At 39.2% G+C, this 19,343-nt stretch overlaps 1 protein-coding gene across 3 annotated transcripts in view; it reads left to right on the forward strand.

Annotated features, from left to right (window-relative positions):
• ush1c (Usher syndrome 1C) overlaps nt 1–19,343 on the forward strand; it is a 205,414-nt gene that overhangs the window by 51,638 nt on the left and 134,433 nt on the right. For all 3 annotated transcript variants that reach the window (XM_072592221.1, XM_072592223.1, XM_072592222.1), the window contains exons 5-9: nt 3,659–3,767; nt 4,711–4,735; nt 13,199–13,256; nt 17,202–17,305; nt 17,415–17,499. In XM_072592221.1, the coding sequence (XP_072448322.1) occupies nt 3,659–3,767; nt 4,711–4,735; nt 13,199–13,256; nt 17,202–17,305; nt 17,415–17,499 (381 nt within the window). The remainder of the gene's footprint in view (nt 1–3,658; nt 3,768–4,710; nt 4,736–13,198; nt 13,257–17,201; nt 17,306–17,414; nt 17,500–19,343) is intronic.

A 19,343-nucleotide genomic window follows, 5' to 3' on the forward strand; every position in this document is an offset into this window, starting at 1 on the left:
GGAAGAGTGGACCAGGGTGTCACACAGGGAACTGCTGAATGCTGACAGTGGAGGGTAGGGGGAAGGTGAATTTGGTGGTGACATTCTGCTGCAGGTGGGGTAGGTGGAAGATGATCCTTTTAAATGTGGGGACTGGTGGACAAGGGTCCTTCTAAGGTGCACAGCTTTGCCAAAGGTCTGTGCATTTTAATAGGCACCCCAGCATGTTAACTTCTGGTTTCTACAGCTGTTACCATATAATGGACATTGGAGGTCTGTGCAGCAGCTGGAAAAATTAGAGGGAAAATACCGGGTGGGATGGAACGTGAGAGGAAGGAGAAGCCCATCGCGGTTGAGGGTGAAAGGTATGTTGGAGGCAGCCTGGTAGAAAGTGGCATCATCAGAGCAGATGCAACAGCAACAGGTGGATAAAATGTAGCCCTAACAGCAAGCAGGCTGTAAGGAAGTTTAGTTAAGATACCTCTGACAGTCAGTAATAGATATTGGCACAGACTCTATCCCCACAAATGAAAATAGAGAAATCAAGAAAGGGAAGGGAAAAGTCAGAGATGTACCTGGTGACAATGAGAGAAGGATGGAAATTTTTAGCAGAACTAATGAATTAACTCGCAATATCTCCAAATAACAATGTTCAAAAAGCACTCACCAATTGCATGTCAAATAACAATCTCAAGATTCAAGGTGTTGAGCACAATTTCTCCACTAGATGGCATAGCTACCAAGATTTGCTCATTTGATGGAATTTATTTCGCTACAAACCTTCCAGAATTGCTTATTGCCCTAAACAAACGTTACTTTTAACACAACCAAACATCTTACTTGATTGCCTTGCTTCATACGATCTCTTAAGTCATCATCTCATTTTCTGGAACCAATCCTAATAATTCTCAGTTCCCAAAACATTGCTTCATTCGTTTCCATTTCCAGCTTGTTGACCTTTAACCCCAGGCCTGTCTTGCACTTTCCTAATGATTCTCTTTCAGCTCAAGCTTGATAAATCTTTGAGTCATGTTTTCAATGCCTATAAAGCTTTTTTGCAATCATTTTTGTGTGATAAGTCATAGGATCTGGCTAATGATGTTGTGGCTAACATATTGATGTGGATAGAACAATGGCTAGCAAACAGGAAACAGTAGGTATAAATGCATGATTGACAGATTGGTAGAATGTACGAAGTGGTGTGCTGCAGGAATCAGTGGTGGGACTTCAGTTTTTTTTACACAATTTATGTAAAAGACTTTGAAAGGACAAAAGGTGTGATTGCTAAATTTGCTGATGACAATAAACTAGGTAGAGAAGCAAGTTGTGAAGGGAACATAGGGATATAGAGTGGCAAAGATCTGGCAAATGTTGTATAATATGGATAAATTAAAATTGTCTATTTTGGCAGGGGAAAAATGAAAAAGAGGCGTATTATCTAAAAGGTGAGAGGTTGCAGAACTCTGAGATGGGAGGGATCTGGGTGTCCTAATGCATGAATCATAAAAGATAGCGAGAAAATGATTGGGAAAAAAAATAGAATGTAATTGTTTATTGCAAGGAGAATTAAATACTAAAGTAGGGAGTTCATGCTGCAGTTATACAAGGCAATAGTGAGATTACACCTGGAGTACTATGTAAAATCACCTTATTCAAGGATGTTGTAATTATTAGAAGTGCTTCAAACAAGATTTATGAAACTAATGCTGAACTGTGTTGCTGGAAAAGCGCAGCAAGTCAGGCAGCATCCAAGGAGGAGGAGAATCGACGTTTCGGGCATGAGCCCTTCTTCCTGAAGAAGAGCTCATGCCCAAAATGTCGATTCTCCTCCTCCTTGGATGCTGCCTGACCTGCTGCGCTTTTTCAGCAACTTATTTTCAGCTCTGATCTCCAGCATCTGCAGTGCTCACTTTCTCCTTTATTAAACTAATACCTGGAATTGAGTGGTTGGTTTATCAGAAGTTTTTACAGGTTAGGCTTGTAGCTGCTGGAGTTCAGAGAAGTAGGAGGTAACTTGATTAAAATGTATAAGATACTGAGGGACCTTAAAAGACTGAATACAGAATGGATGTTTCCTCTTGTGAGAAAATCTAGAACTTGAGTTCTGGATAAAAGCAAATTACTGCGAATGCTGGAATCTGAAACCTTTGACAAAGGGTCAGTTAGACTCGAAACGTCAGCTCTTTTCTCTCCTTACAGATGCTGCCAGACCTGCTGAGATTTTCCAGCATTTTCTCTTTTGGTTTAGAACTTGAGGTCGCTGTTTGAAGATTAAGAGTTATCCATTTAAGAAAAATTAGGATAAACTTTTACTCTCTGATGAATCTTTGAAACTCTTACTCAAAAAATTGTGAAGCAGAGTCTTTGTTTATTATTAAAGCAGAAGTAGACAAATTCTTACAAACAAGGAGTGAAAGGCTTTAAGGGTCGGCGGGAATGTAGAGGAATCAGATCAGATCTTATTGACTGACAAGGCAGGCTCGAAGATGAAGTACCCTATTCCTATGTATGTAAGTAATTATTTAAATTTGACAAAAAAAATTACTTTGTTCTCATGATCTATTTGTAGCTTTTATTTATTCTTCTACCTTTCCTCCTGAATAACGATTCTTCCTTTTCTCTCATCATTTAGCACTCTATATTTGTAGTTCTCATTGAAAGGTCTCTGACAAGACCTTTTCATTGTCAAAAAGAAAATTATGGGGAGGAAAGCGTGGTGAAGGAAAGCTGGCGATGAGGTGATAGACCTCAAAGAAGCTGATCGCATAGCCATTACCTAATTGTATGATCTCCATCTCTAATTGGGAAGGAGGTTTCACCATCTGGAGGTGTTCTGCATTACCTTCAACAACCCTTTCTGTTACTTCTTTAAAAAACCTCCAGCCAGTTAAGCACAGTTTTCCTTAATTAACCCACATTTGTCCATAAGACACTTGATTTTGTCCTGGATTATTGTTTCTAGAAGTTTTGCCATCACTGGAGTTAAACTGACTGGCATGTGATTGCTGAGCTTATCCTGACAATATGTTTTGGACATGTTCTTCCTCTGTATCTTCACATTCATTGTATAATCTTCACATTAGCTTCTCACTTTCCCATCATCTCTATATTCTCATCACAAGCCCAAACCTTGCCCCTTGAATTACCTACTCAACTGTTATATTTCACCATATCTTGTTCCACGTTCACTCAGCTAATTCTCAACTCTCTGCAAACTTGTCCATCTCTCATCTCTTGCTCAATATTGTAAGGAAAAAGGTGCACTTGCATTCAACATTTTGCTTGACAAGTTCTCTTCCAATCTGTTTTCCACAATGATGTCTTTGTATCTTCAAAGTTTAATTCACTTATATGGGGGGAGAAAATTGACAACGAACAGTCCAGTGTTGCAGCCTGGAATTCTGCGTCTGTGGTTCAAATGCAATTAGCAGAAGCACTGAGAAAGCAGGAAAAGCAGAATTTCCTGAAGTGTAAAAAGGCCAAATCAACGCAGGGTGGGGGATGGGGGATATATCGTCAAATGAATCACACTGAATCATGACCCAAATACCTGTAAGGAATGTTATTTCTTAGAATTACAGAATTTGGGCTAGAGACTCCAAAACAGCTGGGATATTACATATACAAACAATAAGGTTTGTTCTGAGTTGGTACTCCAATTCCTTTTTGTTTTTTTCAGCTTGGAGATGAGATTGTTCGGATAAATGGTTACTCAATAGTATCTTGCACCCATGAGGAAGTGATAAACCTAATCCGCACTAAAAAGACTGTTTCTCTGAAAGTCAGACGTAAGTGTGTAAGCGTTTATTATCGAGTTGATTCAGTTACTGCAGAGTTGTTTGTGCGATGTTCATTTGCACATAAATCTAAATTTATAGATCAGTGTTTCCAATTATAAATACTGTGCAAAGCTATTAAATTGATAGTGCATATTTTGCTAAAATAATGCTTTTTAATTTGGTAGGTCATTTTTAATGAGAGATAATGCCAATTTCTCTCATTGCCACTGAAGAATATTTGAAAACTGGTGCAATGTGGGCCAATACCCATACTTCGTTCATAGATCATAGAATCCCTACAGTGTGGAAACAGGCCATTTGGCTCAATAGGTCCATACTGACTCTCCAAAGAGTATTCCACCCAAACCCATTCCCCTGCCCTATGTTTATCCCTGAATTATGCACCTAACCTACATATCCCTGACTACTTTGGGCAATTTAGCATGGCCAACTCACCTAACCTGCACATCTTTGGATTGTGAGAGGAAACCAGAGCACTCAGAGGAAACCCATGCAGACACAGGGAGAATGTGCAAACTCCATGCAGTCACCCGAAGCAGGAATCAAACCCGGGTCTCTGGTGCTATGAGGCAGCAGTGCTAACCACTGAGCCACCATGCATTTAATTTTCTTTTCCAAATTTGTTCTTTTTTGGTTGCTAATCGAAGCAATATATTTTCCCTGAGAATTGCTGAGCAGGTATTTGGCAAAATTATGGGTGCTGCAGTTCTAATGGAACTCATTCAGTGATTGTATGGATGCTGAGAAAACACCTAATTCTAATAGCATTCTGTTGCTGCAAAACAAAACCAAAGGATAGGGAAAACACAGACACTAAAATATGTCTCCTAGTTTGACCTTCCATTCGTTCTAATATTTCCTTCTAAGTACTTAGGAATTCATTACTGGTGACAGTTCAGACACTGTTAATTATGTCTCTGCTTTTTTACAGATGTTGGAATGATTCCAGTCAAAAGGTGAGGTGTTTTTTTAAAACTGTTCTGAGTCAGCAATGTCTGAATGTCTATATAGTAGTTAGGTAAATGCATTTACGAAGGTTTACTGCACAAAACAGACTCTCAAGCAATTTTAGCTTATCCAGTTTAAATGTAACTGCTTGCAAGACATGAAGAAAGAAATTCCAGATATATATCCCACCCACAAAAACAGTCCATGTTGTTTTCTGTCATCAGCTGCGCCTTTTGTCATTGAACCCATTGGCCACAGATAAAGTTTAATTAACTGTGATGGAGCTTCTTCCATTAGCAGATATTTGTATTTGTTGAATGTATTTTTTATGATTGATCTTCAAATTATTTTGGCATTGGTTTGGATCAGTTAGGAGCATTCTATTCTCTGAATCTGAAGGCTTTGGTTCAAATACTTTGATGATTTTGAGCATGTTTTCTCAGCTGATACTTCAGTTCATTACAGGCAGTGCTGCTTTTCAAATAAGAGGTCCGGTGAGATCCTATCCTCCATCTCAAGTGAGTGACACAAGTTGATGAAGAGCTGCCTTGACCACTGTTATTCCATTAATCATCACCAACAATACAGATTATCTGGTCATTAATTTGCTGATTGTAGGAAATTGCTGTGTGCAATTGTCTTGCTAAATTTAGATTTACAATTTAATGATCAATACGAAAAGTCTGCATTTTCTTATCATGCAGTGTCCCTATGAACTGCAGAGTATTCTGAAACAGAAATTGGTTTCATGAATATCATATTCTTCGTTTCCAAGAAATGCCTGTGTAATGTTAGGTTACCATGGAGATGAAAGACTCAGAAACAAAAAGGCATATAGAGAGTGAACTGCTTCAATGTGGACAGACCTGCAATGGGATTCAAGTAGGTCTGGTGGCAGGCAGTTCAGAACCTCTCGAATTTGTGTGTGAGCAGAATGTGGTGTAAAGTGTGTGAGTTTATAAAGTGTGTACAGTTTGGATTTTGAACTAGTGATGCATAGGTTTTGGTCTGTCTGTAAGAGGATGTTTAACGAATTAACTTGTCAACTTTCCTGGAGCTATGATTCTGCTTAATCCAGAATGAGAAAGAAAATTCCTGAGATGATAATGGGAATTTGTTTCCATTGGGAGAGTTGTACGAGCAGAGTAGATATTGCACTTAGAAGAATCAGGAATCTGTTTTGCCCAGAAGAAAAACCCATGTCTTGGAAAACCTTTTTCTTTGTATTCAGTTTTCAGAATTCCTGGTAAAAGCCAGAAGTATGAAACAGTTTCTTCTAAAAAAAGGAGATAGTTTAGAACTGTTAGGAAATAGATTATTTCAGTGCAGATGGACTTTAGCTTAAAAGTTCTGGAGGAGAAGTATTTGGTTTGAATTCTGCAATGCTTTTTCAAAATTGAGTAAGTTGAAATTCAGTTGAAATTCAGTGGCTAATCAAGAAAGAGACCACCAAACTAGCAAGAATGGAAGTTGAAAGAAACATTTAAGTCAAAACTAGAGATGTGATAGAGAAGAACATTCTCCTGGTGTTACAGTGCTGTAATGTGATAGTGCTGACTAGATGGAATTCTGTTTTACCATGTGTTTTGAAATCTTTCATATTATTTTCTATGTAAGTAGCTTGGTTTGCTCACTTTTATCTTCCTTTCATTTGCACAATAAGCTAAGTGTTTTATTGTTGAAATCACATTTGCAGCACAGTGCAGTTGTATTTCTGAGAAAGACCACCTCATTAAGAAGGGAAAGAATCTATCAATCCAATTTTCAGTCTGATAATAACATCAATTGGAATCATAATAACAAGAGACTCTTATGGGATTTGAATTCACTGGATTAAACAGGGATCTTTATTTTTCTTTTTAATGATGGGAGTGTGGTAATTTTGTACATAAAATTGTTTTGTTATGGTCAGATTTATTGCATGGAATTTGAAGATGACTTTTAGCAACATGTAAAGCTTTTAGGGACTGGAAGGTATAATAGTGGACGGTTTGAAATCTTTGATTAAAGCAAAATTTCATGTGATCAAGACAAAATGACACAAGTGAGAGAAGGTTTATAGACATGCACCTTATCAGTGTTAACTGATCCTGCGAGTTTGGATAAGATACACCTGCTGGTGAATGCAACTGGAAGGTTGAAATGATTACCAGAAATGTGAGCGATCCACACAACGGATGCTGAGTGGGAAGGCTAAAATTTCACATGGTGCTACATTTGTGTGGAAAGTAATGCAAGTGTTTGTAACTACTTGAAGCATATCACTTTTACTTTAACAATTTAAAGTGAAACTTGACTTTTTATTTGAAATATCCTTCACTGGGTAATTTATATGTGGCTTAGGTTGGTTTATTACATGATGTAGAGTCGCCGCTGTTGGGACTGGGGTGGACCAAATTAAAAATCACACAACACCAGGTTATAGACCAACAGGTTTATTTGGAAGTACTTGCTTTCGGAGTGCTGCTCCATCATCGGGTAGCTCCAAAAGCAAGTACTTCCAAATAAACCTGTTGGTCTATAACCTGGTGTTGTGATTTTTAACTTGCTTTATTATAGTAAGTCTTCCCTTTAAGCTGCCATGCTTAATGTCAGTTTATTTAAGCAAAGTTTATTCATTTTGTGCTTTTTATTTCCATTTTGCCTCACTTTTTTTGTATCAATGTAAATTCAGTGTCAAAGCCAACCAAACACCAGGAAGATACAGCTGGGGATAATCAAAATGAAGGATAGGGGTCATGCTCAAGTTGTTGCCCCTAGAAAGTATAAAATGCCTTTAATAGAAAAGGAGGTGCCACTTCCACTTATATTGAGCTTCATTGAAACATTGTAGGAGGCCCAGGATGGAAATTTTAGCATGGGAGCAGGATAGCTTGTTATAATGGCAAGCAACTGGAAGGTTGGTATCAGAGAGCAGAGGGGTTTCTCAAGGCGGTCACCAAGTGTGCATTTGATCTTGCCAATGTAGTGGAGACTATACTGTGAGGAATGGATATTGTTGAATAGATCGAAAGAAGTACAAGTTAACTACAGCTTCTGAAAGATGCATTTGGGATCTTGGACAGGGAGGAGGGGAAAGAGTGTGTGTCTCACCTACTGCTGTTGCATGGGAAGGTGCCAGTGGGAGGTGAGGAAGTATTAGAAGTCTTGGAGGAGTGGACCGCGCTGTTGCGAAGGGAACAGACTTTATGGGATGCTGACAGTAGAGGGAAGGGAATTATCTCGGGATAAAGCAAGAACAGCTTTCTGTACATCCATGGAGGTACCTGTGAATCTGGGTGGATTCAAAACACAAAAGATGAAACTTCAGCCGGAATCTGTGTGGGGTGATTCTGAGCCAGAGGCTGTCACTAGGGAGTGAGAGATGACTGTGAAAGTGAGTTTGGGGGGTGGGGAGTCAACGCCACACCCCCAGCAGAGGTGGAGCTGATTTCTACTCACTGGTTTAAAGGAGTAAACACATTTGCAGTCGTCTACAGATTCACCCCACCCCTGGGATTTTGTCAAATGCTAAGAGAAAATGAAGTAATAGTGACAAAGAAGACTTTTTAAAAAATAAAGCCCTCTGAGAGGAGCAGAACTGCTTTAATGTGGATATACCTGGAAGAGATGTGGCAGTGAATTAAACACAGAATTAAAACAAAACCGTGGGTGCTGAAGGTCTGCAATGAACAAAGACAGAAATTGCTGGAGAAAGTCAGCAAGTTTGGCAGCATCTGTGGTGAGAAAACAGATCTATTGCCTTGGTAACAGAGCTATCCACTGAGTTGCCAGTAATAACCAAACCCACCATATCACTGGAATGTTTTACCCTAATATTGTACTTTTTCATATTTACTTAAAGTAATTTATTTTAATTTTCAAGCTTTTTTCGGCAAACAATACACAGTTCTGCACATATATAGCACAGTATACTCCTCCCTATATATGGATTCATCCATAGATCTGATTACTCATGGGGTTGACCCCACACATAATTTCTTCTCATGGATCTCATGGTCCTTTGCAGTCAGTAGGGGATTTCTATTACAATGCTATCTGTGTTGTTGTATTATTCATGGATGATCTGTGCTCTATCCCCTGTGGATAACAGGGATTCAGTGTATTTCAAATTTGTATATTGGTGTTTTGGGGAAGGGGTGTTTCCACAGGAACATAACTTCAGCAATAACATTGATTCCAATGAGAGACTAACTCGTGAATTATAGGCAATGAAACTGTATCCTTCTTAATCATTAGCCTTGAGCTAAATTGATTCTGTCCCTGAACCTTCTGAAACATCATCTTTCTCCCACATTGAGATGCTGTCACCAACCAGAAATGTCACCTCTTCCTATTTTTTACTTTCTTTTCTTTATTGACACATTGTAACTAAGAATATTGAACATTCAGATCTGCCCAGGTCTCTATTATCTTTTAGACTGCTTGGTGGGCACCAATTCCCAATTTTACCAGCTTGCCCCTAACTTGTGCTGTTAGATCTTTCTGTATTCTAAATATGTTAACCATGTAGCTTTTGGTTTTGTGGATGCATCTTTGTGATTTTAGGCACTGCTCAAATTCTAAAACCTGCAGGCTAAGCTTGTACAGTGATATTCCCTGTACATGGATTTCTCTGGCTATAACAACTATCCATGACTCCCCAGATGCCAAAGGATGTGTATTTCTGCTTGGCTGAGCTACCCTGTCCTACTTTATACTTGACTTAATCACCCTTTTTAATTACTTTAACTTATTTTAATCTTTTATACTACTAACTAAACTCTGGATAAGAGTAAGAAATAGAATTCTTTGTCCTTGCTCACAACTCAAGTCCCTTGCTTATGCCTAGACATTCTTTCTTTTGTTGGACTGGTTTAAAAATGCATGTTTTTCAGAATCACTGAAGGTGAAACACAGTCCAGAACAGCAACTGCTCAACAATCAATCAGCTCTTGACTTTCCTAGAATGTCACACTTTGATCTTGTGACTTAATGACCACCTGACTATTATCTGGTAAGAGGTAGGCCTTCCTCTCCATTGGAGAGGAGGTGCTGTCTCTAAAGGATGCTAAATAAACAAATGGCCAGCCACTTTCTGGTTTCAGGAGTGAAGGGCATTACTGGGACTGCACTGACAGTGAGATGTCACACAGCCAGAGTGAAATAATAAGGATGTTGACAGGGAATAGGGAACATCTCTTTGGGATCAGGTACATTAGTGAGTCCACACTGGGGAAAGTCTGTTCACTTGCCCCGATTGTGGGAAGGGCTTCACTCAGTCATCCGATTTCCTTGAGCACCTGTGCATGTACACTAGGGAGAGACCAGTTACCTCTTCCAACTGCAGGAAGGGATTCACTCAGCTATCCAATCTACTGAGACAACAGCGAACTCTTACTAGTGAAAGGTCTTTCAAAATACTGTGGGAATTGCTATGAAAGTTCTGGGAAATTGATCATACTGATGAGAGACAATTCAAGTGCCCCTATTCTGGGGCTGGGTACAGGCATTCTTCCTACCTCATTATACACACAGGGAAGAGGCGGTGCAGCTGCTCTGAGTGTCTAGGGGGTTCACTAGTTAGCCCGCCAGTGTGCACGTTTACCAACTCTGACTGTGAGAAGAGATTCACTCAGCTTTCCAACCTACAGAGACACCAGTGGGTTCACGCTGATGAGAGACTGTTTAAATGCCCAGACTGAAGCAAGTCCTTTAAAAGTTCCAGGGAACTTATTGCTCATCAACACATTCACACCGACGGTCCATTCAGATGCTCTCACAGCAGCACTGTGTTTGGGTAATCGTTTGAAGGGTCTTCTGACTTCTGCCCTGGTAAAAGTGCATTGGGGGAAGGCTACAGACATGGCACAAATACTATTTTATAGGCCCCTCTGCTTACCAACCCAGTCCCATCTAATGCACTGCCCCATCTAATTCAGCAACACTCTGATTTTTACTAGATAGCAAATTGGATCTGGTGGTACACTGCTCAGTTACTTGCATCCATAGTCTCAGTTGCTTCAATTGAGCATCCTTTACGTTGTGCTTTGTTTCCCTGTTTGTGTATCTTTAAAAGACATGCTCACGATGCCATCACTGTAGCATAGCATGTAAGCTGAAGGTGTAATGATTGCATCCTTCACCTTATCCAGGGATCACTTAAAGTGTGACACACTTCTAGAAGCATGTTACTCAATGCTCCCTGATGTAATCTAACAGTTTATTACTTGCATAGATTCTATTTTTTATCTGATTAATCTAATGTATGCATAAAATAGGAAGCTGCGATACAAGTTTGAGGGATTCTTCAATATCATAATATCCATTAGTTTTTAATGTTATGGGACATTAGAGAAATATTGCTACATCAGATAAATCACCTTGCTGCGCACAAACTCTCACCTCATACCAGTGTTGGCTGTTTACAAAGGACTGCAATATATTTGTTTGTAGTTAAACCTGTAAAGCATTATATTTAAGAAAATGAAGCTTAAAAAGATCTCTTGAAAAACATTTTCAACATTAAAAGGACTTGCCTGTACTGATCGATTGATTGGTTTATCTATTTTCTTTATATAAATTGCCTTGAAAATAAAATTTAAAGCTTGTGTAACACCATCTCTGCTTTTGTAGCAGAATTCTTACCCCCAGGTAGGAACATGTCAATATATATACCCAAGCACTGTCCAGCTTTTCTTGATGTGTTTAAAACACTTGGTATGAGGAGACATTTGCATACATGTGCAGGAAATCTCATTACACGGGCCAAGCCAGATGCCAGGACAAAAACATGGGTGACCCAGGAGGCAATACACCCTACAACACAAATGCAAGCACGTTTTAGGCTCAGTCAACCAAACAGCAAATTTCAGGAGACAGTCAAGTTTCCATATTGTTATATCTCTCACACTCTGTCAATGGTGTGAAAAAATCAGAAACTTTAAAAACCATTAATGTCATATGCCTTTAAAAAAACAGAGTAACAGACTAAAAGCTAAAATCATGTTGGCTAGTGTAAACATATTAATATTACACATCCTGAAATATGTGTACGTCAACATCCCTCAACAGATAATAGATCACCAATTCCATGCACTGGCAGAATTATACTGCAGTGCCAATAGACAAGCTCAGATCACCTTTAAGCATGACACTGTATGGAAGCATGTTCCTCTGTTTTAACCAAATAGCTTAGTATTAACCTGTTTGCCTGAGGAGTGTAATGCTTTTAGATAATAGTTAGTTAATTGTAAAATCTGTTAGAAAATTTCAACACCACAGTATTCACACCCAGTTTCTTCTATTGTTGACGATAACATAAGCACCACCACATCAGGAAAAACACTTTAAAGGAGGCAAGCTTTCACCGCTTTAGTTACATTTTCAAACAGCATTTTGTCCCTCAAAGTCTGAAAAGTATGTCAAATCCTAATTATAACATGATGGCAGCTGAAGCTATTTTTATCCTCTTGTGTAATCACTTGTTTTCGAGTGATCACATTTGCTTAAGCTTCACATTTTCAGCTGCATCTCGAAACTGCTACTTGGGCGGTGCTCTTCTAATTATTCACGTGGCCTGACATTGCAAAGCTGTGCAGTCAGCTCAATGTGAGTGGCTGGCAACCAGCCGTTCCAGACTGGTTCTGCTGATACTGTTCAATTTAGGTTATGTTATTCATAACATCTGAAATCTGACAATATATTCTTCAAAATAATCCCTGAGAGCATCTGCAGTTTTTTAAATAAGTGTTTTATTTTTCAGTGATTGAAGGATAGTAACAAGTGCTTCCATAAAGAAAATCATAATCGTAATTTGCTCTAGCTTGATGAACGAATGATCCAGCAGTTAGGGTGGCACGGTGGCTCAGTGGTTCGCACTGCTGCCTCACAGCGCCAGGGACCCAGGTTCAATTTTGTCTGTGTGGAGTTTGCACAATCTCCCTTTGCCTGCGTGGGTTTCCTTCGGGTGCTCCGGTTTCCTCCCACAGTCCAAAGATGTGTAGTTCAGGTGAATTGGCCATGCTAAATTGTCCATAGTGTTAGGTGCATTAATCAGAGGGAAATGGGTCTGTTGAGGGGGGTGGGGGTTACTCTTTGGAGGCTTGGTGTGGACTTGTTGGGCCAAATGGCCTGTTTCCACACGTAGGGAATCTAATCTAATCAAAAGTTGCGTGTTTGCAGTAAATGCCAGTTGCATTCAGTTTACAGTACAGGTAAGAAATGAGAAAATCTAAAATTTAGATTATTTTTGAGTGGAGTAGCTATGTATTTCCCAGTCTGATCTTCTACTTTTCCCTTTAATTACTGGTGAATTCACAAGATCTGTGTCTTTCAATTGCTGACAGGAGAGCAAGGCTTTGTGTTCCAAATTCCCGATTACATAGCACGCCAGTTACTTTTCCTTCAGCAGCTGACAAGTTGACATGACAGCAATAATGAATAGTAGAAAGACACAGGCAGAGGTGAAAAATGTTTCTTTTTTTTTCTAGTTCTTCTGAGGACTCTTTGAAATGGCAGTTTGTGGACCAGTTTGTGTCAGAATCTGGGGTAAGTTATAGATTCTTTCCAATTGACATTTGTCCCTCTTCATCTTGTGGTCATCGATAACTCTTGCTAACATTTCACTAGGAACTATTTGCACATTTGTTTCTATTTTCAGTTTAAATCTGGTCCACTTGTAGGGTGAAATGTCACGGCCTCTCTTGTGGTGTGTTCAGAGATGGGAAGGGTTTTTTTTACATAAATATTTTCATTAAAAACTTTTTCAAATCTTTAGCACAACAACTATATATATATAAAAAAAAATACAAAAAGATAAAGGCCCAACAACAATGTCATATCATAATACTATTAATGATAACTACCTACTATTCTACCAGAATGAACATATCTACTTGAACTAAACTACAATCAAATTAAATAAAAATTAAATTAAGCTAAATTCAAATTATCTTAAATTATAGCACATTACTTTATTCGATTTCACTCACCACACCTCCACTGAAGCCCCCACCCCTGGGAGCACCAGTCATTGTACCCATATATTTTTTTCCTAGCTTCCCCCTCCCAGGGCCCCACGGGTGCCCAAACTGATTCCCGCAGCTATATCACAGCCCTAATTAATATTACCAATAAGTCTGCATCAATATGATTTAGAAAGGGTCGCCATGTCTTGTAAAACTGCTCCATTTTGTGATGCACCATAATTGTGAGGTAGTCTTGGGGGAGATGCTCCATCACCAGCCTGCGCCAGCCCTTTAGACCTGGGGTTTTCCCAACATTCAAATCATTAAAATGTTCTTCCTCACACAACAGGTGAGAATGTTACATAATCTCTTCCCATGTTTCCCCAGACAGGGTAAATTTGGCAACCCCAGAAGAAGAAATACCGAGTCCATTTTGACTTCAATTCCTCGGATCCCCTTCAGCGCTCTCACTATGGCATCCAGTATCTCTGGATCTTGCAACATGACCAGTAGCAGTGTGTAAGAGTGCCTATACTAATTTTACATTTGGGACACCCTGGAGATGCTCCTCTCTTGAAATTAGCTAGCCTCTCTGGCGCCATATGAGTCCTGGGTAAAATTTTCAATTACATGGCCTGTGCTTTGTTACATATTGAGATTTTCTTTACATATTCCCATATATCTTCCTATGTTTCCAGTAAAATGTCCTCTCCTAGTTCCTGATTCCAAATCCTACAGAGCCTCTCCACATCTCCTAAGGCACGTCCCTTCTGTAAATAATATAAAGTACTAACTGAAAGAGTGCCTGTACACCGGAGCAATCCTTTCTCTACATTTGACTTGTAGGTTGAGCCAGGAGCGTGGTCTTCCTCTGTATATAATCCCTTATCTGAAATACCAGAAAAGGTCCCTATTAGACAATCCATATTTTCAACTTAGCTGGCTAAATGACATTAAGACCTCCCCCTCAAATAAATCTTCCAGACAGGAAATTCCCTTTTTCTCCCAAAGCTTAAAGCCAGAGTCCATTGCTCCAGCTTTAAATCCTTGGGCTCCCGCCAACAAAGTAAACTGCGAGGTCTGAAGCCAATTGCCCTCATCTTGCCTCATTATCCTCCTAGCTTTCACTGTATTTAAAATGATTGGGCTCTTACACTGCTTGATCACAAATTTCATCTTATCCATGAATAATAAATTAATTAAGGGACATCTTGACTGCAAGGCTTCAACGTCAAGTCAAATCGACTCAGAATCCCCACATATGCTAACGGGGCGCTTACTTGATATCTCTTCAAGTTCAGAGGGTCCACCCCCCACCTCCCCAACAGGAGCTGCAATTTAGTAAATTTAATTAGAAGATGCCTGGGAAAGGGCCTTTTAGTGGAATGGTGATATTCCTGAGCACTGTCACCCTTCCACCTCTGCCAGAATTAAGACAGGGCCAGACTTCCTGCACCAATGCCAACTGAAACCTGAGAGTGCACAATTCATTACTACATTAGCGTATTAACCCAATGGTGGGTAGGCCTCTCAATATGTGGCATGCATGAAAGATATAACAAGATTGTTGCAGTGTGATCTCCCTTGGGGAGCGAATCCTTCATTCCAAGGTACTCAATATCTGATCGAAGGATACAACCCCTGCCCTTATTGCCAGGCCACACATGCACCCCACTCCCTGACAGCTTGAGCTGCAAAGCCTCACCTGCCATGACCTGGCTGTGGCCTTGGTCCTTCCTCGATTCTGGGTCTCCAGGAAGTGTTGTTCTACAGCAACCATGGCCTCCCCTGGTGATGCTGTTCCAAAGATCTGCAGACGTCAGATTGGCCAGCGTGCCTCGATGGAGAGGATGTCCACCCTAAGGATTCATGCTCCATTGCCTGAGTGGCACTTAACGCTGGAGGGAGAAGAAATGAGAGTCTCTAAGCAGTAGACACAATTCCCAATGCTCCATAAATCCCTGCCTAAATTAGAACCATTTCGGTATTAACGAATGTGAGAAAATTTCTCAGAAGTTGGAAGAACTGATGTGAAATTCTGAAGGCCTTACTTGAAAATAAATCAATGAGTTTTGTGTTTGAAAAAATGAATTAATATAATCTGTTAACTAACTGGTATGCATTTCCTTTTGTCTCTCACATTTTTCTGCATCAAAGAAACTACCATAATCTTTGTTCTTGTTTGATCATTTATAATGAGATTTGTAACCTCTTAAATCAGCATGCCACCCGAAGCGATAGAATGTTAAAAAAACATTGAAAATAATAGTGCTGTCATGCATCAATTTTTACTAAGTTATGGGCTCAGATTTGTAGTGGCATGGTAGGACAGGCATTCTCTCTGGCACACCGATGCTGAAATAGCTGAGAATATTTGCCATATTTATCTGCCATTAGCCTGTATTTTGTGGGGGGAGGGGGAATCCACATCACCCACAATGTCCGTTTATTTAACACCTTTACTGCAGGGAAAAGAAAGTCTTGCATTTCTATAATGAGTATCATGACCCTCAGGGTGCTCCTCAGTGCCTTACATCCAGTAAAGTAAGTTTTAAAATTGATATAATCTAGGAAAATATGCAAATAGGAAAAGTAGCTACCGCATAATTGTCGAAGAATAAGATGAGGTGACAGAAAATGTGATGAAACAAAAATTTTGATAGGGTTTTTGAAGATGATGATATAAGTATATGAATATGAACAAAAAAGAAGATACATTGGAAAATGTTTGCACACAATAAGTTGTTGGCCAGGAGTTTTAAATCATCATGCAGGAGGAAAAGGCGATAGCCATAAAGGATTTTGTAAATATTAACATTATGGCACAATTTAAACTGATACGCAGCCCGGATCTTTTCGAGAAATGACTGCTCATGCAATTTTCTGGGTATATTGTTTACTTTCCTTTTAAAAAGCATTAATAATGTTTGGTTATAGATTGTTATAATATTTTCAAAAATAAATTAGATTTTTACTGCAAGCCTGGCTTTTACTTTTGACACCATTTTAATTTGAAAAATACTGTATGGAAGTTTTCATTATGCACTTGATATTTTAATGGTTTAGTTTAAATCAGAGCTCAGTTCCTCATTACTTTGATAACTTGCTTAAATGCAAACAAGATATTGAACAAGTGGTTGTGTGCAGAATGATATGTGCAGAATAATTCATGCTTGTTGCCATTCTATGAAAGTTAGGAGACACTGAAGGTGCATGTTTCAGTTTAATTTTCAGTGATTTTGTTATTAATTTCTTCTTTATACAAGATTATAAAGTTTGGTTACAAAATATGCAAAAAAGTACTGTCATTAATATTGTCGTATGTTGACACTGTCTCCACTTAACTCTAAAACAAATATCTCCAAAGGTTGTGGAACTCTAACCATATTTAAAAACTTCTATCCACTTTTTTAAAAAAGAAAATTTTTTGAACTACTGAGCTCTTCTTATTTATATCAATACCATAATGGTCAGTCTTGTCAAAGTTTGAAATTTATTGAAAATTCATTCCCAAACTTCTTCGTAGGATGGAAAGATCAGTTTAGCTGGCTTGGCTTCACTGGGAACTAAGGAAATCAAGGAAAAAAAAGTCTTTATCAGCCTAGTTGGCACAAAAGGCATGGGATGCAGGTCAGTCACTCTGTCAATTTCTCAGGCAAATCGGTAATGGTTTCTTAGATCGCACTTTTCATTTTTATCAATAATTACTGAAAGCATTCCTTTATTTTCTTTCCTTTAGCATTTCTAGTGGTCCAACTCAGAAACCAGGGATCTTTATCAGCAATGTGAAACCAGGATCTGTATCAGCAGAGGTTGGCCTAGAGGTAAGTGAGCCTCTTTTTTTTCTCTCTGATGACTAGCCACAGTGCTTAATATTACTCTTACTTTGGCACAGTTTGAAATGATGGAAATGCTAGCTTTTAGGGCTAAAGTTAAGCCAGAACACTATTCCATTGTGAATAAAATAATATTTCAATTTTTTTATAAAATAAATGGGTTATAGATATGTTTGTAATCCCTGGACAGATCTGTAACAATCACCAGAGTTCAAACAACATATTTTAAGTAAACACACGAGTACTTGATCTATAAGGGATTTTGCTTACAAATAAATTTTAGCTGAAAATTGAAAGGTTTTATATGTCTAGATTTTATTCTTTATTTCATGTTAATAGCGATTTATCGACAAAGTACCTTATGCAATTATGTGCAACCAATATATTTTATGTTTCCAAAGTTCCATGTTGGATTAGAAACATTGGTCCAGATATTCCAGTGGCCAGATCATTGTTGAAGCATGCAACATAGGATGAAGTTGTGTATTGGGATCATATAGAATTTCCAATGTCTCTGATGTTGTGAGAATTGCCTGGGAAATTGTCATTTCCAATGGAAATTTTCCTGAGTCTGGAACCCTCAGATAAAGCCCATTTAAAATCATGGGGCTCCAACACACAAGCTTAATAGTTAAGCAGGAAATATTAGAGGATTAAAAACCTACTCTAATTCCTGGTAATTAGTGAACTGAAAACCAGACTCCCCACTGACCTTCCTAACTACATGTCAGATTAGCTTGAGTAGCTCTACATCAACCATTTGACAAAATGAGCCGAATCTCCACTTGCCATAAATGTTTGATGCCTTCAAGGAAATGCTCTTGCCATGCAATTCAAGGTATTTTAACCTGCCACTGAATTATTGCGGTAACATTTGTTCAGATTGATATTTACTTCATCTGAACTAACAGTGGCTAATTTATCATTCAGATGTTAATACACACAAATTTTGCAAGGCAATTCATAAATGTTTAATCGTAGCAAAATACATGAGCAAGAACAAACTGGTGTTAGGAAGCATAACTAAACAGCTCTTATAAGGCAGATGTTGACCCCCCCCACTGAGAACTAAAATCAAAAGTTTGGAGAGTTTACAGAAGGTTTCTCTCTCAAGGCCTGAGCTTTTTCTTACACTGTCATCCCAAACTTACGTTATTAACCATGCACCACATTCCTTCAGAAGGCAGCTTGTCCTATTCTCCGACTTGCCAATTGCAGAAGTTCTTGCCACTGCTGGTCTACCCAATATTCCATAATTAGATTAGATTCCCTACAATATGGAAACAGGCCATTTGGCCCAACAAGTCCACACCAATCCTCCAAACCCACCCAGACTCATTCCCCTACCCTATATTTACCCCAGACTAATACACCTAACACTGTGGACAATTTAGCATGGCCAACTCACCTGACCTGCACATCTTTGGATTGTGGGAGGAAACTGGAGCATCCAGAGGAAATCTACACAGACACGGGGAGAATGTGCAAACTCCACACAGACAGTTGCCCAAGTCGGAAATCAAACCCGGGTCCCTCGCACTCTGAGGCAACGGTGCTAACCACTGAGCACCGTGCCACCCTGTGGCAGTGTCATTTTGAAGCTCTGATGAGCATTTGGTCAAGTGTTGACAGTCAGAATACGCCTTCACTGTGCAGGTGATGGGAGGGTAACTCGAAACTAACACTTATCAAGGCACATAGCTGACACTCCATTGCACATGAAAGTGCACAGTCTTACACTTATCACTGTTGAAGCACCTAGCCTGTTCTGAACCTGCTCCCATCTTATATCGCTGCCTAAGTTAGTGCTATTCTTTCCTCAATGCCTAGTG

This window comes from Chiloscyllium punctatum, chromosome 22, assembly GCF_047496795.1.
Source record: "Chiloscyllium punctatum isolate Juve2018m chromosome 22, sChiPun1.3, whole genome shotgun sequence".
Lineage (NCBI taxonomy): Eukaryota > Metazoa > Chordata > Chondrichthyes > Orectolobiformes > Hemiscylliidae > Chiloscyllium > Chiloscyllium punctatum.